Here is a 25383-nt window from a genome sequence, read left to right as displayed (position 1 = left end):
CTTTATCAGAGTCTACAAACCCTGAAATTTATCATTTCAAAGACATTTTAAGGATAAGGCAGACATATTATTCTTACTGTTAAATAGTCCTGTGAGGATCTACAGGAGAAGGAATGCTCTTCCTCCTCTTGTAGATCATGATTTGAGGGATCATAGTGGTATGTGATTAACTAATTATAATGATTATCAAGAAAAACAAGGAGTCCTGGAAGTGATGATGTTGCCCCCACAGAGCCCTGATCTCAACATCATCCAGTCTGTGTGGGATCCCATGAAGAGACAGATGGATCTGAGGCAGCCGACATCCGCAGAAGATCTGTGCTTAGTTCTCCAAGATGTTTGGCACAACCTTCCTGTCGAGTTCCTTCAAAAACTGTGTGCAAGTTTACCTGAAAGAATTTATGCTGTTTTGAAGGCAAAGGATGGATTTTGTAAATTGATAAAAGAAAAGTTAACAATTAAGTTTTGTATTTTCAAAAGCATTCTTACTTCAGAACAACTGCCTACAACACTTGCACAGTACTGTATATGTAAATATTTGTACATATACACGAACACAAGCCATTGTTTACCTCTGACCTACACACCAGGGGGGCTGAGTGGCAGCCATCTTGACTGTAGTCATTTGGATTCACAATCCTTGTAGTTTCCTTTATCCCTACAATCACATGGCTGTCGTACCTTAAGCCTTCCCTTCACTTTTGCTATGTTTTAATAAACGCTTATTGTTATACATGCTGTCCTCTTTAAACTTTACTAGTTATTGATATGGTTGTAATTAATTATTCATCCTAATTAAAACCACTACCAAATTATCTTTAAGGGCCAAAAACAGAATTTAGGAAAGGCTAGGTCCTTCACACCATGACTCCACCATGACCAGCTCAATGTGCTCATCAAAAAGCCTCTTTGTAAGGATTTTGTCTGTAGCATCACCAGATTTGTGTGAGTGTGGCGTCAAGCAGGAGGTCTAAAAGGAGCACACAGCAACAGTGGGGGCGGAACCAATCTGCGGCTGTGGAGTTGCTACCTGGGATAAAAAAATAGGCGCACATGGCACCTGGGGGAAAGGCTGATGAAGAAGGAAGCCACGGACAAACAAATGGACAAAAGAGATAATTCAAAAACACTGTGGAGAGTTGCTGTGGCAAACTGTGCAGGACTGATCCCAACACAAAATCCAGGTGGCAGCCGGTAAGATTTACAGCTTACTAAAAAACTGGTTAACCTGCCGAAGGTTCATTTCTTTATGTCCATGTATACCTGGTAAAGCCAATGCACTTTAGGGGGAGTGATAAAATGCACCATGCACTTTAATCACTCTATGCACTTTAAATGGATAACTTAAAAACATAAGTAAAAAAGTATAAAATGCTACAAAAGTTTGATAAAATATTTTAAAATGTTTGACAATATAAATGTTAGAATTTGGTTAAAATTGCCTTTGTGCAAAATGCAGTGAAGATATATGTGGTGCATTATTGAGTGGGGACTATCTGTTTATATTTAATAATGTGAACATTTTTCTTTGTCTCTGTTCAAAGGTTTTTCACCTTGAAACCATACAACTTAAATCCTAAACAAACTGCAAAATATAAGAAGGAAAAAAAAAATTAACAACGGTTATTTGAGTGGAATCCAACTCGAGCCCGTGTGAAAGGGATCATCCTTTTCAAGTGGGGAAGCTGCACAGAAATCCTCCAGTTAATGACAAAAAGAGGGGGGAAACTTGACAGTGAGGGAATAGTGTTTTTGGCCTTTCACATATTTATTCTTAACTCAAGTTGCCTTTTAGACATCCTGAACACTACACATTAAGATACATTCATATCTAATAAAGGGGGAGCAACTAGTGGGATTTTGAGTGCATGAATATTGAAACGCTCCCCACTGTGTGATGATTGACTGATGATTGATGTGACTGGTCTCTCTCTTTCTTTAAAAGAGAATTAGACTGGATGAAGCGACTTTCCGTTCACTGATGCTTTAATTTCAGCCAACTGAGCTGTTTCTTCTTTTTGTAACATATTTCAAAATTCATACAAGAATAACACAAACAAACCACACAATAGAAAAATAAAAGACAATGAATACTGCTGGGGTTCTTACCAACACACGAATGCATTTATTCTTTCACAATAAACCCTGTAACTAAATAGCTTCTACCATATATGAACTTTCATGTGTGTCTTCAGAATTTCCTGTCGTGTAAAACTTTTCCCACAAATTTCGCAACCAAATGGTTTTTCTTCTGTGTGGACTCTAATGTGTGTCTTAAGATGTGTCTGCTGAATAAATCTTTTCCCACAAACATCGCAGCCAAATCGTTTCTCTCCCGTGTGGACTCGCACGTGTCTCCTAAAATTTGTCTTGCAGTTAAATTGCTTCCCACAAAAATCACAACCAAATGGTTTTTCTGCCGTATGCACTCTCGAGTGTATATTAAGATCTGATTTCCGGTAAAATCTTTTCCCACAAACGTTACAACCAAATGGTTTCTCTCCTGTGTGGGCTCGCACATGTCTCCTAAGGGTTGTCTTACAGTTGAATTGTTTCCCACAAAAATCGCAACCAAATGGTTTCTCACCTGTGTGGACTCTCGTATGCCTCTTAAGGTCTGTCTTTCGGTTAAATCTTTTCCCACATACATCGCAACCAAACGGTTTTTCTCCTGTGTGCACTCCCATGTGTCGTCTCAGATTTTTATGTTGTGTAAACCTTTTCCCACAAGCATCACAACCAAATGGTTTCTCTCCTGTGCAAACTTTAATCTGCAAATCTTCCTTTTGCTTCACTGTAAAACTTATCTTTTTGACCAAACAGTTGGAGGATCTTTTTCCTAATTTAGATGTCCCAAGTCTCTGAGGAGAACTCTTGCTGTGAAGTACAGGGGCTTCATGTTTCAGAGCATTTACATCTGATTCAGGTACCCTAGTCTCCTTCCAACCACTGTCACTGTCTTTGGTTTCAGGTCCACAGTCTGACAAAGGTTCTTGCCAATCATCATCACTGTCTTCAGTCTCAGAAGAGTCTGAAGCCTTTTCATCAGTACTTAGTTGTGAGTGACCATCTGGATCTTGGTTCCTGGCTGGTTCTGATCCTCCACAGTCCTCTCCACCACTTTCTGTTTTTATCTGTGTAGCTGAGCTGCTAACTGGAGGCTCTGCCTCTCTGTTGTCCTCAGTTTGGCTTTGATGAAGCTGCGAAGACTGAGGTTTCTCTTCATCTTCACTCTTCACAGGAACTGCAGTGGATGGAAACCTGGTGATATCAGGCTCCTCCAGCCTATTAAGCTGTTCTCCCTCCTGACTGGTCCAGACTTCATCCTGCTCCTCTTTTATGTGGAGGGGCTCTGGGTGCTTCTGCTCCAGGTTTGGGCTCCACTGAGGGGGGTCCTCTTCTTTAATCACCAACAGCTGCTGGACAGCTGCAGGGAACACTGAAACACACACACACACACACAGACATGTATTATATATTATACTACTACTATATATATATATATATATATATATATATATATATATATAAAACAAAGAGTAACTGGTAGGGAGATTGAAGGGAAACACAATAAAACCTAATGGCTTAATAGCTCATTTGGAATATTTAATAACACACTTGCTTGGCTCAGTCACGAACAGAAGAGGAGGCAGGCAGGAGAGTTTCTATGTAGCAACATCATCATGCAGAAACATACGTCAGGTCATGTGAGGAAATATTTTATGACATTTTGACACTGAAACACACACTTGACCAAAATTTTAACCTACAAAATGAAATAAACTGCTAACAACAAATGAGTCAAACACAAACCAAATGATTTAAAGTGATTTGCCATCACTCACCTTTTTCTAATGAGGTGGGCGATGAGCACAGGACAGGCCGCTCGGTCGCCAAGACGTTGGCCATTTGTCAAACAGCTTCTGCAAACCTGCAATAAATAAACAAATAAATGAGAGAAAGAAAGCACACAGAGGGTCTGACACACGGTAAGAGGCATCACCTGGACATTAATGTAAGGAAGGACATTAAACGAATATAACTCTGTCATTATGGAAATAGTACATGTGTTCAGAACACTTTCATCATTGAGACTAAAAGCTGAAGTTGATCAGTACAATTTTATTTTCAACAGGTTTATTTAGTGTTTGGTTTCTAATTGGAGTTCAAACTGATTTTCAAAATGCCCCACGCTGATTTATTTATTTATTTTTTGTCTGACTATTCAGTTATTGATTACGTTTCTCACGTATTGATGTATTGGTTCTGTTATGTGAATTTCAACCAAGATCACAAAAAGTGCTTCTGAAATAAATATTAAACATCTATGTGCTCGGTAAAGTAGAACAATGGCGACCGACCTCTAATCTGCACATTCACTTTACTTCATGTTAAGTTGCACATTCTGTAAATATATTTCTATATTAGCAATAGTAGTTTATATTTATATTTTATCCTCTTCTGTTTTACTCTTTGGCATTCAGTGTGGATGACAAAGTAAGATTTTCATTGTACAGGGAAACCCGTTTCTGCACTGTACACATGATAATAAACGACTTTGAACCTTAAATCACCTGAGCAGAGAGTGGAGTCACACACACACACACACACACACACACACACACACACAAGCCGGAAACGAGTGAGAACCGTTGCCTAGCGACAGAGTGGCTAAGCTACAGAGCTAACACGGTAGCACAAATGCTAACGAGAGACCCGGTCGCGGGGCAGATGGATAGTACACATTCGCGTTGGTTTGACATGGTGACATATCCTCGTACGGAGGGCGTTTAACCGTGTGGATCCACCCTCACCGGGCGCCTTGCAGGGATCCGATGGCTCGATGCTCCACGGTTGGTTTTAGCTTTGGCACCGCAGCTCCGGCGTCTTTCCTCCAGCCCGCAGAAGTCCGCTAGAATCCTCCCGGACCTCTCCTCGTCTCCCCGATCCGTTACCTGAGGATCCACCGGTCCAGGGTTTTAACTCAGCAGTGACACAGACTTTAACCCAGTTACTGTGAACGTTACCAGACCATCGGCTGCATGTTGCGTTCAGGGTCTAGTCTGTGGGCTGCATGTGTTGCAGCGAATAAAGTTAACTGTATATAAAGTCACATTTCTGTAATGTGTGGTGTTGCGATACCACCACACTGTCCAAAACCCCTTTGTCCTGCCAGGGTCAAACTCCTGACAAAAACAGGAGCTGCTTTTCATCAGTTCCACTTTCCCTCGTTCTCTCACTCTCAGGCCGGAAAACGTCGCGTTGATCCACCAAACTGTCCCTGATTATTGAACAAATCCGGTTCACATCCTTGGACTTTTTTTGTTGTTAGTGTTGTGCACCAAAACAGCAACACCCCGTTTGGGCGGAAGTCGTGTAACCAATGCTACCTCACCAACGGAAGCCGACGTGCAACAACAACAACAGACGTAAACAGTGGCAGCAAGATGGCGGATGGCGAAAATACATCACTAATCAGGCCGACACACTGCCTACCTGCTAGCCCATATATGTTTTGATAGTTGTCATAAATATATTATAAATGTCACGAAAACAGAAAACAGTAAGAGTAAATGAAGGGATTCTGTTCAGAGAAACGCTACGGGGCTTTTACTTTGAAAGGAAACCATTTACGTTTGTACAGATATGGGCTGTGAAGCTGTGAAAAAACAATGCACCGTAAATTAAAAATTCTCTAAAAAAAAAAAGACAACATTTAATTGTTAATTTTCACAAATTTGCAAAATTTGTGCTCAAAACAAAACAAAAGCTCAAAAAAAGAAGAGGTGACGTCACGTTATTTCCTGTTGTAGGCGGAAGTGACTGATGACCGCGTATTCTGCCTGAAAGAAACTAAACTTTTCCCGAATTTTTCCACCGATTTTGTCTGTGTGTTCAGCGACATGTCGAAGCTCCAAAGGCTGAGAGCTTTGCTGAAACAGCGACTGGATGCAGAAGATGAAATATTTGAGCTGTTTGAAAGAACAATAGCAGATTTCGAGGAGGAACTGACTCGTTTAAAAGAAAACGAGCGACGATACAAACTACTGGATGCGGTTTTCAACCCTAAAGTCCATTTACACAGTTTAGGTTTGTACATGTTCATCTTCTCTCTTGTGTAGTGTAAAAGACAAGTGTTGTGCTAAAGAAGACGCTAATACTCATTTATTGATGTTGATTATATGGATTATGAAGAATTAGTAAGACAAATCAGGACATCATGGAAAGGATAATAATTACTCAAAATATGGTTTGTATACTCTTCACTGCACCAACTATAGCCTTCCTCACTGTATCACATGTATTCTTTGGGTTAAATCAAGTGCACCTACATTAAATCTTATTAATTTTAAAAAGGCTGCAAGAAAGAGTTGAGAAATGAGGGTGTAAAAAGAAGAAGCAACCTGGATAAAAGAATAAGGCAAGTTTAAAAGATACTGGTGTCAAAAGTGTGTAACACAGTATTAAAAAAAAAAGAAGAACATGTTCTGGCAAGTGGGAAGTCTCCAGAAGCCCCACTCTGAGGGCATCAAAGCTGAGATACCACATTTAACCAATGAATTATAATGGTGTCAAGTTGCAAGTCAATAAGATTGGATATTTGATGTTGTGATGAATGGAAAACAGGTGGAGCCCTTGGGAATATAAGCAGGTGTCTTGACCATAGGAACTCAGAACTCTCTGGCTGTATGTAAAGTGCAAATAGATTGTTCTCCCTTTGCTGCCGGCATTAAAGGTTTTGCTGCTCTGGACTCTGACTCCTGATGACTCAACTGCAGAGGCTGTTTCTCCTGACTCCTGTTCGCTCATTTTTGGACTCAACTACATAGTTTTTCCAGCCTAATTGAATACTGCTAAAATACTTTGAATCTGGCCCTGTGGCCTTGAACCCAGGTTCTTTGCCACGACAGTTGCTCCTCTTATTAATTGCCACAGTGGTGCTGCAGTTAGCTTAGCTTGCTATGTGGGTCGTTACTGTGGTATAATTTTCAATGAGACACGTGTTGTGCTGAAGAAATTAAATTGCAAATTGCTAGATATTGATTATGAAGTATTATACTGAAGATGATTGTGATATGTTATTGTAACCCCCACTGCCCTATAACCCTCGTGTAATCCCACGTGAGAAATAAGGGTGTAAAAAAAGCAGAGATAACTTAATTAAAAACAAAGAACAGGATGAATTTAGAAGATAATGGTGTCAGGTGAGTACAGCACAGAATTAAAAGAAAAAGACATGCTCAGGAATGTCCAAGCATGTCCTGAAGATAGAGGAATGTCCCTTACATACATGGGGTGATAATATACTGGTGTAATATTAGAAACAAATGAAAATGTTTAATTGGTGGGGTGATAGGTGGATCCTTTAGGGAATATAAACAGGTGGACTGTCCAGTGGAGCCCAGAGCTCTCTGGGTGTATGTAATGTACACATGAGAAGTCTCCCTCTTTACTGCCAGAATTAAAGACCACATCGTTGTCCTCTATCCTAATATCTACTAAGGGAACTCCATCTTTCACATTATTGATTAGTTTTCGTTAATTTTCTAATTTTGCTATTAGTAAAGAAGAAAATGATTCACCGGGACTCATCGATGTTCTCACTACCATGAAGTAATGTTACTAGAGATATCGATAAAGTCACACTTATCCATAATGTGTGTGTGTGTTTCAGTGTTCCCTGAAGATATCCAGCAGTTGTTGGTGATTAAAGAAGAGGATCCCCCTCAGTGGAGCCCAAACCTGGAGCAGAAGCACCCAGAGCCCCTCCACATAAAAGAGGAACAGGATGAAGTCTGGACCAGTCAGGAGGGAGAACAGCTTAATAGACTGGAGGAGCCTGATATCACCAGGTTTCCATCCACTGCAGTTCCTGTGAAGAGTGAAGATGAAGAGAAACCTCAGTTTTCACAGCTTCATCAAAGCCAAACTGAGGACAACAGAGAGGCAGAGCCTCCAGTTAGCAGCTCAGCTACACAGATAAAAACAGAAAGTGGTGGAGAGGACTGTGGAGGATCAGAACCAGCCAGGAACCAAGATCCAGATGGTCACTCACAACTAAGTACTGATGAAAAGGCTTCAGAGATTGAAGTCAAGAATGAAGACAGACAAGAATCTTTGGCAGATTCTGGTCCTGAAAGTAAAGACAGTGACAGTGGTTGGAAGGAGGCCAGGGAGTCTGAGTCAGATGTAAATAGTTGGGAAGGTTCACGGACAATTCACACAGAAGAGAAACCGTTTGGTTGTAATGTTTGTGGGAAACGATTTACAAGACAAGACACCCTAAGGAGACACATGAGAATCCACACAGGAGAGAAACCATTTAGTTGTGGAGTTTGTGGGAAACGATTTACACAGCAGGGAAAACTAAGGACACACATGAGAGTCCACACCGGAGAGAAACCATTTAGTTGTGATGTTTGTGGGAGACGATTTGCAGTGCATGGAAACCTAAGGAGACACATGAGTATCCACACAGGAGAGAAACCATTTAGTTGTGATGTTTGTGGGAAACGATTTACACAGCAGGGAAAACTAAGGACACACATGAGAATCCACAAAGGAGAGAAACAGTTTGATTGTGATGTTTGTGGGAAAATATTAAAATATAAGCACAATATGCAGAGACATATGAGACTTCACCTAGAAGATAAATTGTTTGGTGAAAGTGAAGGAGAGGACTGTGGAGGATCAGAACCAGCCAGGAACCAAGATCCAGAGATTAATTCACAGTCTTCTGAGACTGAAGACAGTGAGGATGAGTGGCAAGAACCTTTGTCAGACTCTGACCCTGAAACCAAAGACAGTGACACTGGTTGGAAGGAGACTATGGCACCTGAGTCAGTTGTAAATGCTGAGGTAGATTCACAAATAGGAACCAATGCAGCACAGAAACCATCTGGCTGTGGTGTGTGTGGGATAAGATTTACACAAGAGAAAAATCTGTGCAGACACACAAGACTTCACGCAAGAGAGAAATCATATTGTTGTCGTGTTTGTATGAAAAGATTTACCCGGAACACACATCTTAAGAATCACATGGCAGTCCACACAGGAGAGGGACAGTTTTTTTGCGATGCTTGTGGGAAGCCATTTAATTGTAAGAGGGATTTTGAAAGACACGTGGCAGGCCACACTGGAGCGAAACCATTTGGTTGTGGTGTTCGTGGGAAAAGATTTTACTTGAAAACATATCTCAATGCACACATGAGAGTACAGAACAAACAAAGATGACACGGAAATGTGGGAGAGAATTTCTGGGTAGGAGGGATCTTGAGAGACACAAGCGAACTCATACAGGAGAGAAACAATTTGGCTGTGATGTGTGTGGGAAAAAATTCAGACAGCAGATACATCTCACAACACACATGAGAATCCACACAGGAGAGAAACCTTTTAGTTGTGACATTTGTGGGAGAAGGTTTAACCGGAATACACATGTTAGGTCACATATGCGAGTCCACACGAAAGAGAAACAGAAATTTCCTTGTGATGTTTGTGGTAAAAAATTTAAGCGCAAGGAAAACTTTAAGGTACACATTAGAATCCATACAGAATAAACACTCTTCAGTTGCAGGGTTTGTTGTAAAAGGTGAATCATTCTTCATCTGCAAGTGTTGATAACCCCAGCAATTCATTGGATTTTGTCCTGTTTGCATCTCTCATGTTGGACATATCTAAAAAGTTCTTGTCCTATTAGACTTGCCACACCTGTCTCTTATCCCACTGGCAAACACGACCAATTAAAAAAAATTATACACAATTTACTGTATTTTGCTATATTATAGTATATTAATGCAATGTATGGAATGATTATTTCGCACTGTTCTTTGTCAGTCCTCATGCTGCGTTGTTTTTCTGTCATGCTGTAGGCTCATATTCTGTTGCCATTGGGTTAAGGGTGTTGAATGGTTCGTGCTGTTTGACAGATGCAGCTACCTCAGTTTCCAAGTCAAGCTGTTTGTTCTTCCTCCTGACACGATGCTCCTCTTCCTCCAGCGTCTGCTGTTCTTTCTGTTTAAGTGCAGATTTTTCTGCTGCCTTTATTTTTTGCATCATTTATTGGAAACTCACAGTGGTACTCGACTTATTGCTGGTGTCACTTTTATTTAACCATCACTTATCACCTTCAGTATTGAATTCACCAAATGCCTTGATTTTCAGACACATGATTTCATTATATACTGTAGTGTAAAAAGACAAGTGTTGTGCTAAAAGAAATCCAATGTGCAAATTGCTATTACTGATTTAAACACTGTAACCACATGAATAATGAGGAATCACTGGAAATATACTGGAGTGTGTTGTGTTAATTATATTGTAACAACGCAGGATAAAAGGGATTTTAATCAAGAATGGATAGTTACTGGAGAATAAGACTTATATACTCTGCACTATACCAAAGTATGATTGTGTGTGTGACCCTCACTCATTGACCCTCACTGTATCACATGTATTCTTTGTGTTAAAACAAGTGCACTTACATTAAACACTATGTTTTTAAAAAAAAAAAAGGCGGCAAGGGAGAGTTGAGAAATAAAGGTGTAATAATAATAAGCAACTTAGATTAAAAAATAAGAATAAAGCAAAGTTAAAAGATACTGGTGTCAGGAGTATATAACATAACATTAAAGAAAAAGAACACGCCCTTGGCATGTTCAGGCAAGTGGAAAGTCCCCAGAATCCCAACTCTGAGGATGTAAGTGTTTCCACACTGGATAGAAATTGTTTAGTGGCAGGATTTGCACATGTGTACACATTTGTATATGTGTAATGCTTTTCCTGGCTTTTACCCTTGCCTGCTTCACTATCCTATGAGACTTCTCTTGTCTTTGTGTTATATTAAAGCACTGAAATTTACCAAGAAACCACTGCACATGAGGGAATATAATCTGTTTTTATCAAAGCAGATTCAAGATAAGTGACCCACTAAACTAGAGATTCTTTCCTGGTTTTTACTAAAACTTTGGAAACAATTAATTTTATAATAAAATATATTTTACCTAACTTTTCTTTTCTTTTTCTAAGTTTTCTTTTTTCAATCGGTAAACAAATCCTTACAGTCCTACAATTCATGATCCACAGGAGGAGAACAGACATTCTTCATCTGGTAAGCAGGGCGTCTCTATCTTCCTCTCCTTAATCTTTTACTCTTCCTCTGTAGTGACACTCTGGAGCACAGATTAACCGCGTGACTTCTACTTTCTTGGTGTCTTCTCCATCTTCACCAGGTCTGAGAGCTCTGCCAGGTAGGGAGGGAGATGTAAAGAGTCAGATGTGACTGTTTCTGTGCAGTGAGTTTTGGCTCTGTGATAACAAATATACTTTATTTTAATATCTAACAGTTGCAATATGTTGACATTATTATAACAACTGATCTTTTTGTAATAAACCTATTTTATGCAACAAAGTCAGCGGACGTTTTTCCTCTCATCATCTGCACATCATCGGCATCAGAGAAGTCACAACACTGTCCTTAAATTTGATGCATGATTCAGCTTTTTAAAGCCTCAAGTGAGTGAGTGACATTCAGACTCACTAACCGCTGACTACAGGTCACTGCACCAGAGAAGTTAACACCTCTGTGGCCTTCTCCAACTACAGAGGAGATTGGGTTCACAATGTTAAGGCTGGGGCACCGTGCGCTGAATAAACCAGTTAAAATGGAAGTGAAAGGAGTCAGAGGAGAAAATAGTTCTGAGCTGTAGGAGGTGCAGACAGACGGAGGTAATGAGGAATAGTCTGCAGGAGTTCGGGATGCTGGATTTCACATTATAAGGATTACTGAGCATGTTTCAGAGAGCATGGTGGATTTTAAAGTAGTTCCTGGTAATAAAGTGTGGATGGTGTAGTGTGTTTGTTTTTTTCGATGAAGGACAGGCAACTTCTCTCATTTCAGGTGTTTTATTTTCTGTGTGAATAAGTATTGATCTTGGTCAAGGACACAGTCTGAGCTCTGAAAACCACAGTCAGCAAGCTGTTAGTCTGTAGCCAACAGGTCCCAGAGTGAGCCTCGTATGCAGTAACAGTACATTCTAACAGGAATACAATTATTTTTGATTGGTCGGCTAGTTGGGGAGTAACCGTGGTTTAGACTTGGCCCTCCCTTCGTTGGTGCCCAGACTGGTCCCAGCCTCTTGGCATCACGGCCTTCCACCCAGTTACTGCACCTGTGAACAAAGTATCCTCCCTAATGACCTTTCTCTATCTTGTGAGCGCCTCATACAATAGAGTCTTTCTGAGAGCATCCCTCCCCTGCAGTTATCTCATCCTCCCGTTACAATGATGGCCTTCCACCAGCCTTCGGCCTTGGAGCTCCCAGTTTAGGGTGTGAAATGTAAGCGTGTAAGTGTGTTTGTGCTTTCTTGCCATAAACATCCCACTTGATCATCATGTGTCTGACCCTTCAGAACCTGGGGCCAGTGCTTGTTCCCCTCTAGCAACTATGGGGTATGGCTCTTCCCTGTGGCGGTGCATTGCATTAATATGTCTCTCCCTGCAGATATAACACAGCACATATTGTCAGTAAGAACTGAGCTTCCAGTGTTAGCAAAACAATAGGCTCTATTGGTTGATTGTATAATATTATTAGTTCACTCACAGGTCACTTAATTAGTTCAAATGTAGGTTATACAGTTTATTATAATGTGTGTGTGTTTCTTGGGATTTAAACGTTTAGTCCAGTGTTTGATCCCCACTCCGGAGCACAGGGTGGCAGGAATGCGCCACCAAGCTGTAACAGACGAAGAAGAAGAAGAAGAAGGAAGAAGAAGAAGAAGAAGCTAGTGCGTAGTAACCATGTAATGTCTGTCTACTTGTTTCTTAGCGTTTGTTTGTAAAACACCGAGCTGTCTTTCACTGTTTTTGCTGCCAGCTGAGTAACATTTAAGGACGTTTTATGGAGAAAAGGTCGTTGTGTTTGGCGACATGTCAAAGCTTCAGAGGCGGAGAGCTTTGCTGACACGACGCCGAGATGTGGCCGATGAGGAGATATTTGGGCTTTTTGAAACAACGTTAGCAGGTTTCAAGGAGGAACTAAGTCCTGTAAAGGAAAACGAGCATTCACACAAACTACAGGATGCTGTTCTCAACCCTAAAGCTCAGCTACACTCACCAGGTTTGTATATTTCCGCTGTTATTCTCGCGCTTCATGTTGATAGCTTAGCTTAGCTTAGCTTAGCATGCTAACTGATGAGAGACACAGTTGTAACTTCACAGCAGCAGTTAATGTTTGTGTGTTTAGCTGACATTCACTATAACATCTCATATAAATGATGGTGTGGTGTTTTCAGTGAATTTAATGGTGTAAAATAAAAAAAACAAACAATTTCTTTTCTAACTGAGCATCAAAGAGACACCATCTCCACCTCCTCGTTGTAAAGACTGTGGCTGATGGTTTTTCGGGGGTATTTGCTTATTTTTTATTGATCCTGAGTCTGTCAAAGCAACATCAATGCGATCAACACATCCGCGACCTTACCTCCGTGTTTCACAATATGATAACAGGCTCCTGTAAACCACCTCAGTCACTAACAAAATACTAGCTGATGCATTAAATATATCAATATGTATATGTCAATACATAGATATACTGTCTATGAGTGCATGCATCACTGTTATTAGTAATACTAATATATAATAATAATAATAATAATAACTTTAATCGTCTTTTAATCATTTTGAATCAAAGAGAAATAACTGTAGAAAATGTGATTTATTCAGTGATAAATGTTATTTGCATACAAATAATGAAACATCAAAGACACCAAAAGTCACCCAGCTCCAATACTATGTTTAATTAACAGATATAATTAATTAACAGTTAAAATAATTGGAGATTGTATCATTTTAAATGTGGTATCAATAGAAGTATGCAAGTACTGATACGTTAGACAACCTTATTACAGTGTGGGCAGTATGAGCCATGTTTAACTTTCTTCCACATTATAGTTGAGTTTATGTTCTTTTTTATATCAGTTTCTTAGAAATGAAACGAACACTGCTGATCTTCAGGACTCGTGTCTGCTTTCATTGACATAAAGTAAAGATACCGGAGTTATCAGTGTGAATATAATAACAGCAGTCTGTGTGTGTTTCAGTGTTCCCTGCAAATATCCAGCAGCTGTTGGTGATTAAAGAAGAGGATCCCCCTCAGTGGAGCCCAAACCTGGAGCAGAAGCACCCAGAGCCCCTCCACATAAAAGAGGAACAGGATGAAGTCTGGACCAGTCAGGAGGGAGAACAGCTTAATAGGCTGGAGGAGCCTGATATCACCAGGTTTCCATCCACTGCAGTTCCTGTGAAGAGTGAAGATGAAGAGAAACCTCAGTCTTCACAGCTTCATCAAAGCCAAACTGAGGACAACAGAGAGGCAGAGCCTCCAGTTAGCAGCTCAGCTACACAGATAAAAACAGAAAGTGATGGAGAGGACTGTGGAGGATCAGAACCAGCCAGGAACCAAGATCCAGATGGTCACTCACAACTAAGTACTGATGAAAAGGATTCGGATTCTTCTGAGACTGAAGACAGTGATGATGATTGGCAAGAACCTTTGTCAGACTGTGGACCTGAAACTGAAGACAGTAACAATGTTTGGGAGGACACCAGAGCGCATGAGTCAGATGTAAATGCACTGAAGCCTAAAAAAGCCCCTGTTACTGATGTGGGATGTAATGCTGGCCACACAGAAGGGAAACGGTTTGGCTGTGATGTTTGTGGGAAAAGGTTCAATGGGAAAACAGATTTTAAGAGACATGTGCGAGTCCACACAGGACAGAAACCTTTTGGTTGTGATGTTTGCGGGAAAAGATTTAACCGGAAGATAAATCTTATGTCACACATGAGAGTCCACACGGGAGAAAAACCTTTTGGATGTGATGTTTGTGGGAAAGAATTTAATCAAAAGGCACATGTTAAGACACACATGGGAGTCCACACAGGAGAGAAACCATTTGGCTGTGATGTCTGTGGGAAAAGATTTAATCGGAAGACAAATCTTAAGTCGCACATTAAAGTCCACACGGGAGAAAAACCATTTGGTTGTGATGTATGTGGGAACAGATTTAACCGAAGGACAGATCTTAAGAGACACATGCGAGTCCACACAGGAGAGAAACCATTTAGTTGTGATGCTTGTGAGAAAAGATTTAACCGGAAAACGGATCTTAAGAGACACATGCAAGTCCACACGGGTGAAAAACCATTTAGTTGTGATGTTTGTGGGAAAAGGTTTCACCAGAAGACGGATCTCAAGAGACACATGCCAGTCCACACAGGAGAGAAACCTTTTAGTTGTGATTTTTGTGGACGAAGATTTAACCAGAAGACACATCTTAAGATGCACATGAAAGTCCATACAGGAGAGAAATGATGTGCTTGTGACATGAAAGTCCACAAAATAAACTGTGCGTCCACACACAAGGTTTGCTGTGAAAGATTGATCACGCAAATGTGTTGGTAGGAACCACAGCAGTTTTTATTGCTGGTTTCATTGTCTTTTATCTGCTCGTTTCTCTTTGCTTTTATTTTAATAATGTGAAAAAAAATGTCTGTAAATTTTCTTCCTTGTCCAGGTCGTTGGATTTTAAGTACTAAAAGAGTTAATGCTTTATTGTTATTTTCCCCAACTAGTGGAGATTCCCAGGAACTGGCCCTGAATAAAGGATGAGAACTGGTTTCCAGACTCAAGATGACAACAGTTCATTGTATCAAAAGTCGATTACTGGGTGCATATTTCCATTGTCATACCTCATTGTGTGGTCCTTAGCATATATGCAATAATGGGTGAGCTTGCAAACCTGACTGGTTGAGTGCATGTTTGTGCCAGGTGGATGTGCTTATCACAAAAAACAGCACAGTCCACTTTCACAGATTGCCTTAATGGCTCTGTGCCAACAGAGTACCAACGTCATTGGAAATAATACTGACTATTAAACATAGATTTCTTCGGAAGAGGATCAGGGCAACACATGACAAAATTTTATTCTACAATTTGCATCCGAATTCACATTTGAATCCAAATACACTTTTCTCATGTGGACCTATTCCTCCATATTATTTGTCATTATTTGTCTCTCTGCCAACACTTAAAAGCTGCAAATAAAGTTTACCAGAGCAGCCCACTTCCTGCTGCTGTCGGATCATCAGCTGTCGGTTGGCCCTTGTTGCTCCTCTACCTTGATGATATAATAATGTGAGAGTTAAAAGTAAAATGTTGGTATCATCAGCATCTTGACACACTTTGAGCGTGAGATGTACTTGCATTAAGATGTTTTTAATACTTGTAGTACTCAAGGGTACTCAGAGAGACTCATATCTGCTGGATTAAAACGACGCTGCATCCTGAGCAGAGAGTAAAGAACTGAAAAAACAAGCACAGCAACAGAAACTGTCACAGATTCCTATAAAAGGAAACGTTTGGATGTGTGGGGACAAAAATATGTTTATATATTTTTTGTAATGGACTAGTTTTGTTTATAACAAAAACTAGGTCATCTCCACAACATTATTTAACACAAAGTAAGTTAACCTATATACCTATATATGATAAATCTTTATTGTATTAACAGCATTGACAACATACTGTAGGCCTGTAATGGGAACAAGAAATAATCAGGGAATATATCTGTATAATATAATATAGACCCACTGGATAAATTCTGGATGGCATTTCTCCATAACAGCAAACTTTCCCCACTGAGGGATCAATAAACGATATCTAATCTAATCTAGTTGTGTTGAGATCATTAGTTTTGTTCTCATAACCTTTTCAAAGCTGAGAAAACAGCTAACGTGCTTTCTGCTTACTGTGCAGAAAGTTAATGTACTGTTCAGCTTTTTAAAGCCTGAAGTGAGTGAGTGAGTGATTATTTTTCCCCTCAGACACGAAAAGTTACCAACTGCACCAGAGAGGTTAACGTGAAATAGGCCCTCACCTACATAGTCAATGCATCCATCCCCATCAGTAGCAGTAGCAGGATCCCTCACAGCAAAGTATTTATGATTTCAATTTCATTTCAAAGACAACATCTAAATGATAAAGACAAAGTTCCATATTTTTCTTATTGTCAAATGAAAAGATAAACACCCACAATGGATTGTGTTCACAAGTATTAAAGAGTGTATTAAGACCTGTTATTGTCCCAAACTAATTAAAAACACACCAATGAGCCACACACGAACACACATTCATCACCTGCTGCTATAAACACTCTCTATGTATTAATGCAGCTGTTTTAGGAAAATTTAACTATTTATATTTGTGATGGGTTTTTAAACATCTTTTCCTGCTCTTTATTTTCATGCTATGAACTGAGTCCTGAACCATTTCTACTGGCAGAAAGCAGAATGTATTCATTATTATTTATACGACTTCCGGGTCAGGCGGGGAAATATGAAACAAGAGATGTGGCACCCGCAGTGTAACCTTTGCCTCCTGTGTCCTCGCTGGGAGGAGGAGAGAGGAGACAAGCATCACACCGGAAGTCCACCTGAGGAGGTACGGTCATGTAAATCCCCCGTGCATGTGGCATCCCTGAGCAGTCTGAGGGGCTGAGGGGAAGAGGAGCCATGAGCGGAACCAAAGACACGCAGCCACTGTTTTCTTCATGACCCCGGAAAGGCAACACTTTGGCCGCCGTGCATGGATGCATCAACCCCCTTCAGGCACCTAAAGTCCCGTTGTCCTGCTTTAAGTTCAGTGTTTGGCTCATCAGTGGAAACATGTGCGGGAATAAGCCAAGAGACTGATGCTCTGCAGCCTGCAGGCTCTGCTCTGGACGCTGCATGCAGCAAATGTGTCGTTGTCGTCTGGTAACATCAGCCGGGCCACTGCTTGGTGAGACCTCTCACTCATCCATACACGGAGACCCAGTAATATTGTCCAGAAAAACCTGCAGCAGCCGGAACTTCGTTTGGAAATATCCAGTAAGGGAGGCGACACAGAGGAGCTGCCAGCAGCTGGAAGGCGACACAGAGGAGCTGCCAGCAGCTGGAAGGCGACACAGAGGAGCTGCCAGCAGCTGGAAGGCGCCCAGAGGTATGTGTTTAAAGGCCGTTTAGATAGTGTGGATCCTCCCTCAGGAAATTCATCCATTGTGGTTAAACTGCTCCAATTCACAGAGAAGCAGCAGCCATCAGAGGCATTAACGTGTTCATCAAGAGGACTTCTGTGGTGTGTTTGCATGAAAGGAAACTGTGTGTGATGTAAATTAGTCAAATTTCAGTTTTGGCTGTTAGTTTTGAGAAGAAAGTGGACTCTCTCCCCTCCCTCTCTCTCCAAACCCCCCCCCTCCCATATGACACAGGGGGCTATGATATATAAGTGCAGGCCCGGTACACTAATGGCATACAGTGCAGTACACCAAAGTAGGCTTTAGATGGGCAACTGGCCACAGAAATCTGGGTAGCAGGCAGGAGCTGCTGGGAAATCACAAGCTTCAGACAGTGAGCTGGATCCTCATGACATGCCTGCAGATATTCCCTCCCCCAAATGATGAAATTTAAAAAGCCCATCCACTTTATTTATTAGAAATAGTCTTATTTGTTGTGCTTATTTCTAAGCAGAGAGCACACAGATGCAGAGAGAGGTGAGGGTGGGTGCTTTATGGTATATTTTCATGAGGCTGCTGATAAAGATCAGCTCCGTGTGTGATTAGAAAAATGCAGATCAGCTCCTTTTGTGAATCAACATATTGCTGTGCCTCCACCTCGTGTGTGCTGTCTTACTAAGAATGAAGCATGAATTATACTCCACACAGATAGAAATAACTTTCCTGCTGCTGGTTGTTTCTCAGATATTTTGTTTACGTAACTCCCCCTTAAGCCACCGCGGAAGATATTGAGCTTGACTGTGAGAGCATGCACAGGGGAGGTGGGTGGAGGGGGTGACACTGTGTTAGAGACTCTCCTCCTTAGACTGGTTCTTTTCATTCAGGCATGGTCCATTCTTGCAAATTACACTTTGCAAGCTGCAGCCTTTTTTTTTTTTTACTGACTTTTTAGTTTCATTGCTTACCTTTTCCAATGCTCTGATCACATCCAACACCACTCTCTGCTGCCCGCTCTCTCTCGCACTCACTACACAGCCGTCTTGGGAATGTAGCCTCTGAGAGTTGGCATTATTTCATTTGATTTCACTCCAAAGATGATGCAAACGAGTACTAAGGGAGGCACCAACTGGTCAAGTATTTGATGATTTGATCAAAGGAGTCCGAGTTGACTGCCAACCTTGCAGAGGAATCATCACAGTGGTGTGAAAATCAAAAGGATCATCCCAGTCGTTAACATGGGGGGTACTGAATGTATGATTTCACATAGATCGGCTGGGTTTCTCCCAAAAAATATCATATTTTGGTATATTAATAACACTTTTTTATGTTCAATCAATCAGTCTCCTTAATGTGCACGAATAAACCACCATAGTAGACTAAACTACACTTTACGAACCAGTAGGAATGTTAGATCAGTGTTTTGGCTTGTGTGGGAGCAGCACTTCATTGGTAAACGAGAAAGCATTTCTGTCCTCCCAAAATATTGGTAAGGACGTGTTTCTACCATCAATTTGCAAACCCATCGATATGCTATGCCCTTGAATGTGTGGACACACAACTGGGCATCAACCCAATGCACTGGTTGCCAAAGTGGGAGAACTTGGACTTTGCATTCACCTTCTGCTGCGACGGGCTATCAATTGACTGACTATTCATCAGGGAGGTGCGACATGTGTGCGAAATGTAACTACTGTTCTAATGAAATATGTGAGACCACAGGAGTAGCTGTGGGACATTTTCTGCAGGTAGTTTAATGTGCATGACGTCTTGCAGAAACATGCACAGTTTGTTATTATTCCTATGGCAGGAAGAAGCAAAGATGGTGGATCATACAAAACACCCCAGCCATGGTATGTGTCTGTCAAATCCTCCTCAAATCCCATTTATTTTTGTAGCTTATTCATTAACAAGGTGGGTGTGGGGGTTTTGTTTGTTCATGTATTGGTCTACCTCTGTTAATGTGCAGATGCTGCCAATCTAACAATGATTAGCTGAATACTTTAGCTAATGTTCAGTAGGCTGTTTGGTTAGTGTTTGACTCATTTATATGGCAGGTCCAGAGTGGTCAGGCTGTGTCGCCCTGTTCCTAATGAACTTTAAGATTAGGTCATGCGGATGTCACACACTTGCACAAAAACACATTTTTGGAAAATGTTAGTTAAAAAATATATATATTTTTAAACCTCATATCACAGAGGAGCTTTAACAAGTCCACTAAAGCTCATCACTGTTCTCACTAACATGAAGTAATGACACCAGACATGTCAGTGTGAATGTAACGTCACTGTTGTGTGTGTGTGTGTGTGTGTAAAGGGAGCCCCAGCATGGAGCAGAAGCACCCAGAGCCCCTCCACATAAAAGAGGACCAGGATGAAGTCTGGACCAGTCAGGAGGGAGAACAGCTTAATAGGCTGGAGGAGCCTGATATCACCAGGTTTCCATCCACTGCAGTTCCTGTGAAGAGTGAAGATGAAGAGAAACCTCAGTGTTCGGAGGCAGAGGCAGATCCTCCAGTTAGCAGCTCAGCCACGCAGATAAAGACAGAAAGTGATGGAGAGGACCGTGGAGGATCAGAACCAGCCAGGAACCAAGATCCAGATGGTCACTCACAGCCAAATACTGAAGAAAAGGCTTCAGACTCTTCTGAGACTGAAGTCATCGATGATGATTGGCAAGAACCTTTGTCAGACTCTGGACCTAAAACTGAAGACAGTGAAAGTGGTTGGAAGGAGACCAGAGCACCTGAATCAGATGTAAATGGTCTGAAATATAAGGAGGTCCCTGTAAGTGATGCGGGGTGTAATGCTGACAAAAAATCCTATAGGTGCTCTGAGTGTAGTAAACAATTTCAATATAAATGGTCTATGCAGAGACACATGATGTGTCATTTAATGAAATCATCTTCCAGCTGTTTGGTGAAGAAGAAATGCGTTGGAGTGAAGACAGAGGTAGATTCACAGATGAGAGTCCACGTTGGTGGGAAACCATTTGGTTGTGATGTTTGTGGCAAAACATTTAACTGTAATGCAGATCTTAAGAGACACATGAGAGTCCACACAGGAGAAAAACCATTTGGTTGTTATTTTTGTGGGATTCAGTATAACTTTAAGACAAGTCTTACAAGACACATGCGAGTCCACACAGGAGAGAAACCATTTGGCTGTGAGGTTTGTGGGAAACAATTTACTTGTACAACAGGACTTAAGAGACACAGGTTAGTCCACACAGGAGAGAAACCATTTGGTTGTGATGTTTGTGGGAAAAGATTTAACTTACAGAGACTTTTTAAGACACACATGAGAGTCCATACAGGAGAAAAACCATTTGTTTGTGGTGTTTGTGGGAAAAGATTTACACACCAGACAGATCTTATGAAACACACAAGAGTACATACAGGAGAGAAACCATTTGGTTGTGGTGTCTGTGGGAAACAGTTTAACTGTGGTACAAATATGAAGAGACACATGAAAGTCCACACAGGAGAAAAACCATTTGGTTGTGATGTTTGTGGGAAAAGATTTATCCAGCAGACACATCTTAGAAGACACACGAAAGTCCACACATTATAGAAAGTGTTCAGTTGTATGTTTGTAAGAACCCTACCAGTTTTCATTGTCTTCACCACCTTGTATCGAGACATTGTAGAAAAGGTGCCAAAGGCTCCCTCTCTTTGATGAATTTTTATTTAAATTTTGTGAAATACAAACACCATTACTGTTGATTTAACGTGATTTCCTCATAAAATATTTCTATCAGTATGATATTTTGTAATTTTTTTTCTTTCTATTTTGCAAATAATAAATAGATGTGAAATCATTTTATGGTGCTAGGCCACGCAACTTTCTAGCCCTTATACCAGAAAATCCTCAAGACTCTGATGCTGATCTAAATGATGATGATGGCGACTGTATAGAGGATCCTGATTATCAGGGCACACAAGCAGAAGAGACTGGAGACTCTTCTTTTGACTCTATGGATGAGGAGGAAGTTGCTTCAACAAGCACATCTACCAAACCAATGCCCCACCATTTCAGTACTTCAAAACACTCTTCACTGACAAGTCCACACAGTGTGGATGAGGTCATGGTGGCATATAAAGGCACAAGGCTGGTACTCTCCATCAATATATTGCCAATAAGCCAGACAGGGGCTTTAAGTTGTTCTGCCAGGTCAGTTCATGTGGCATCATCCATGACCTACTGCTCTATCAAGGGGCATCCACATTCTTCAATGTGGCCCTAAGTGAGCAGGAGCAAGCTCTACCTTCAGGGCCCAAACTGGTGACAACATTATGCAAAACAGTAACACTGCCACGGCTTTCAGTTGTCTTCTGTGACAATTACTTCACCGGTTTCAGCTTGGTCCAGAGCCTGCATGCAACACTGGGTGTCAAGTGTATCGGCACTGTCCGGTCAAGCCCATGATGAGCATATGGGAGGCACTGATCTTTCTGACATGCTGGTACACTTGTACAAGACTCCAGCCAAGTCAAGGCGATGGTACATTCCTCTGTTTGGCTACATCCTTGACATGTGCATGTCAAAATGAAGTGAATCTAATGGCCAAAAACATTTGTGCAGTTTCACCACAAGACAGCTGAGCGACTTTGATTTATTTCTGCTATAGTCTACAGTTTATTTGAGTTTTTCTACATTTTTTTTTGTATTTGTAAATGTATTCTGATACCTTGGCTATTATAATTTATTACATTTTGAAAGTAATTTTCAGTTTTATATATAGTCATGTTCATAGAAAGAGTTATGTATGCATACAAATGTCTTTCATTTCAGTTAAATGCATAAAAATCTATGCAGATACTTGAAAATGCAGAGCGACATCTCAACTGTTTGGTAGAGGCCAATATTTCAAAAACTGTGGGGTCTGTTCTTTAAGAGAAGGATTGATTGTTGTTATTAGTGCCACAAGGAAATAGAAAATTTAAAGACAAAAAATGTTGATAGCTTTTTTCTTGGTGAGAACTTTAAGGGTTAAGAGCAATGACAATATACTGTAGGTCTGTGATAGAGTGAACAAAAAAAGAAAAACCAAAGACACTGCAACAGATATATGATCTAATATATCTGTATTTAGAATACAAATGTGTGAAACCTGTAATACAAGCATATTCATAGTAAGTGGTCCTGTCATCTGAAAATGTCTGGATTGTATTTTTTAAAAAGGGTAACGTGGAAGAGGAAACCTTAACAACACAATTCCTGATTCAAATTTTTACCTTTCTTAAGTTGATATAAAAAGAAACAAGATTTCTTAGTTTGATACGAAAACTTTGTCACCTCTTGATTTTACAGGTCCCACGGTAGAACAAACCTTCGCCCCCCCATCTCATTTTTATTTTTTTTACTCCTCACAGTCCCTTAATTCCTGATCCACAGGAGGAGGAAGAGCCTTCTTCTACTTCTCCAGTCTGTCACACACACTCTGTAGTACCACGTTGGTGCAGGGATTAACCACGCTACCTCTACTTCCTCGGTTTCTTCTCCATGTTCACCATCTCTGAGAACTCTGCGGGGTGGGGAGGGAAACAGAGGCAGATGTGAGTGTTTCTGTGCAGAGAGGGTTGGGGGCTATGAGGGACTTAACAAAGCTGTATTTCCCAAACTTAATCTTTTGTTGTTTGATCTGTTAATATACTGACATTAGTATTTGCAGCACTTCTGCATCATGCTGAGCATTTCAGCTCTTAACAGAACCTTTTAAAAGCTATGAGAATTCAGCTGGCAGCCTGAACTGAGTGAGTGAGAGTTACTAACTGCTGACCCTTAGTGGTGACTACAAGTCAGTGTACCAGAGAGGTTGAAATGTAAAAATGGCGCTCACCTCTGTAGTCGATGCGTCCGTCTCCATCGGTGTCAACAGCCTGGATCATGGCCTCTGCCTCCTCATCAGAGAGAGGAGCTGATGGGGTAGCAGTTGGTACAGTTGACAGAATATACCTGAGAGAAGAGAAATCTTTATTGCTTCATATTTTAGTTGCCACATGCAGGTCGATTCAGAGTCTAGGAGCCCTGAAAGCAAAGTATTTATCATTTCTCAGAGAGCAGACAAAGGATAAGCCAGTTCCATATTTTTCTTATTGTCAGACAATCCCACATTAAAAAGACCAAAACAGACAATGGATTGATTCTGTTAATTAGTATCACGTGTGCACCAAAAGTTGATATATCTTGTTCTTGAGCCACAGAGCTCTGTTGTTTCCCAACAAATATTAAAAACACATCAGTGAGTCAGACATTTGCTCTGGGTGACGTGTTCCCTCCTCACCACAAACACACACAATACAGTTTTTTTTTTACGTAATTGCACACACACCACTGCTGTAAAGACTCACAGGAGCATCAAATGTGTGCAAGCCTTTAGTGTGTGTGTGTTTAGAAACGTCACATCTTTATGTTGTGTTGCCAATAAGAACACTATGGGATAACACCGGCTTTATGCATTCAATGAGTGTAGGGCTCATACTTGATCTCGTTCCACTCTATGTAGCCACTGCCATCTTTATCAAGCATCATGAAGGCCTTCTTGATGGCCTCCTCTCTCTGCTCTGAGGTCTTGAACTGCCTCATGTGCTCCAGAAACCTGCTGTAGTGGAAGTTTCCTGTAGGGAAAAACAAAAGATGAGATCAGACAGTGAAATCATCATCATGACTCACCAGTGAGCACCTCCTCAGTCATCACACTGTCAATGCATGACTGTCACACACACACACACACACACACACACACAGTGTCACCCTGCGTCGTCATGCCCCGTGGCATGCGGTCGATGTCCTGCTCTGTGAGTGAAGCGCCCATGGCCACAGCCATCTTTTTCACCTGTGGCCGGAAGTCGTCCTCCATGATCTCCAGGTGTGTCCTGAACTGGGGATCAGGAGAGCAGTGCATGTTTAGTCACCAATAGTAATGCTGATTCTTACATATATTCATTTCTGTTTCCTTATTCTGAATTTCAGAGGGAAATATTGAAGTCCATGCCAGTTAGATTCCAAACGTTAAACCTTAAAGGAATCGTTCAACATTTTGGGAACAATGTTTATTCTGTTCTTAGTGTTTAAAAGTCTGATGAAAACCTTTATACACCACACTACTTATAAACCTCTTGTCTGTATGTTAAAGCTAAAGTTAAAGTTTAAAAGTGTAGAAACGGTGGTTTGAAGCTCTATGTAAGGATTATAAGAACAGTGGTTGCCTGGCAACCTCTCCTGTCTCCAGGGTATTTCCCAAAATGTTGAACTACTCCTTTCGTCGTTCTTCAGTTTTCTTTTCTTCTCTTCTTCATTTCTTCTGTCCTTACAGTCTGTTTCTATTGTTCCTA

General features: G+C 40.9%; 5 protein-coding genes across 5 annotated transcripts; 3 read left to right on the top strand and 2 right to left on the bottom strand.

Annotated features, from left to right (window-relative positions):
• Positions 1-1985: 1985 nt before the first annotated feature.
• Positions 1986-3909, bottom strand: LOC139219387 (gastrula zinc finger protein XlCGF57.1-like). The gene is made up of 2 exons (XM_070851212.1): positions 3846-3909; positions 1986-3439 (listed from the first exon to the last, which is right to left on the bottom strand). The coding sequence occupies exons 1-2, from the start codon at positions 3907-3909 to the stop codon at positions 2163-2165; spliced, it is 1341 nt and encodes a 446-aa protein (XP_070707313.1). The 3' UTR covers positions 1986-2162.
• A 3286-nt stretch (positions 3910-7195) lies between these two features.
• LOC139220136 (gastrula zinc finger protein XlCGF57.1-like) lies at positions 7196-11281 on the top strand. The gene is made up of 3 exons (XM_070852208.1): positions 7196-7205; positions 7676-9166; positions 11232-11281. The coding sequence occupies exons 1-3, from the start codon at positions 7196-7198 to the stop codon at positions 11279-11281; spliced, it is 1551 nt and encodes a 516-aa protein (XP_070708309.1).
• A 1615-nt stretch (positions 11282-12896) lies between these two features.
• Positions 12897-15741, top strand: LOC139219385 (zinc finger protein 260-like). The gene is made up of 2 exons (XM_070851209.1): positions 12897-13117; positions 14100-15741. The coding sequence occupies exons 1-2, from the start codon at positions 12928-12930 to the stop codon at positions 15368-15370; spliced, it is 1461 nt and encodes a 486-aa protein (XP_070707310.1). The 5' UTR covers positions 12897-12927; the 3' UTR covers positions 15371-15741.
• Positions 15742-20374: 4633 nt separating this feature from the next.
• Positions 20375-21649, top strand: LOC139220135 (zinc finger protein OZF-like). Its single transcript, XM_070852207.1, has one exon. It carries the CDS (start codon positions 20375-20377, stop codon positions 21617-21619), a length of 1245 nt encoding a protein of 414 aa, XP_070708308.1. The 3' UTR covers positions 21620-21649.
• A 1880-nt stretch (positions 21650-23529) lies between these two features.
• Positions 23530-24908, bottom strand: LOC139219395 (parvalbumin-like EF-hand-containing protein). The gene is made up of 4 exons (XM_070851218.1): positions 24803-24908; positions 24531-24666; positions 23889-24004; positions 23530-23573 (listed from the first exon to the last, which is right to left on the bottom strand). Exons 1-4 carry the CDS (start codon positions 24906-24908, stop codon positions 23530-23532), a joined length of 402 nt encoding a protein of 133 aa, XP_070707319.1.
• Between the last annotated feature and the right edge of the window lie 475 nt (positions 24909-25383).

Source organism: Pempheris klunzingeri, chromosome 20, assembly GCF_042242105.1.
Source record: "Pempheris klunzingeri isolate RE-2024b chromosome 20, fPemKlu1.hap1, whole genome shotgun sequence".
NCBI classification, from domain to species: Eukaryota; Metazoa; Chordata; class Actinopteri; order Acropomatiformes; family Pempheridae; genus Pempheris; species Pempheris klunzingeri.
The sequence above is the reverse complement of the archived record's forward strand: the minus strand, read 5'-3'. Positions and strand labels throughout refer to the sequence as shown.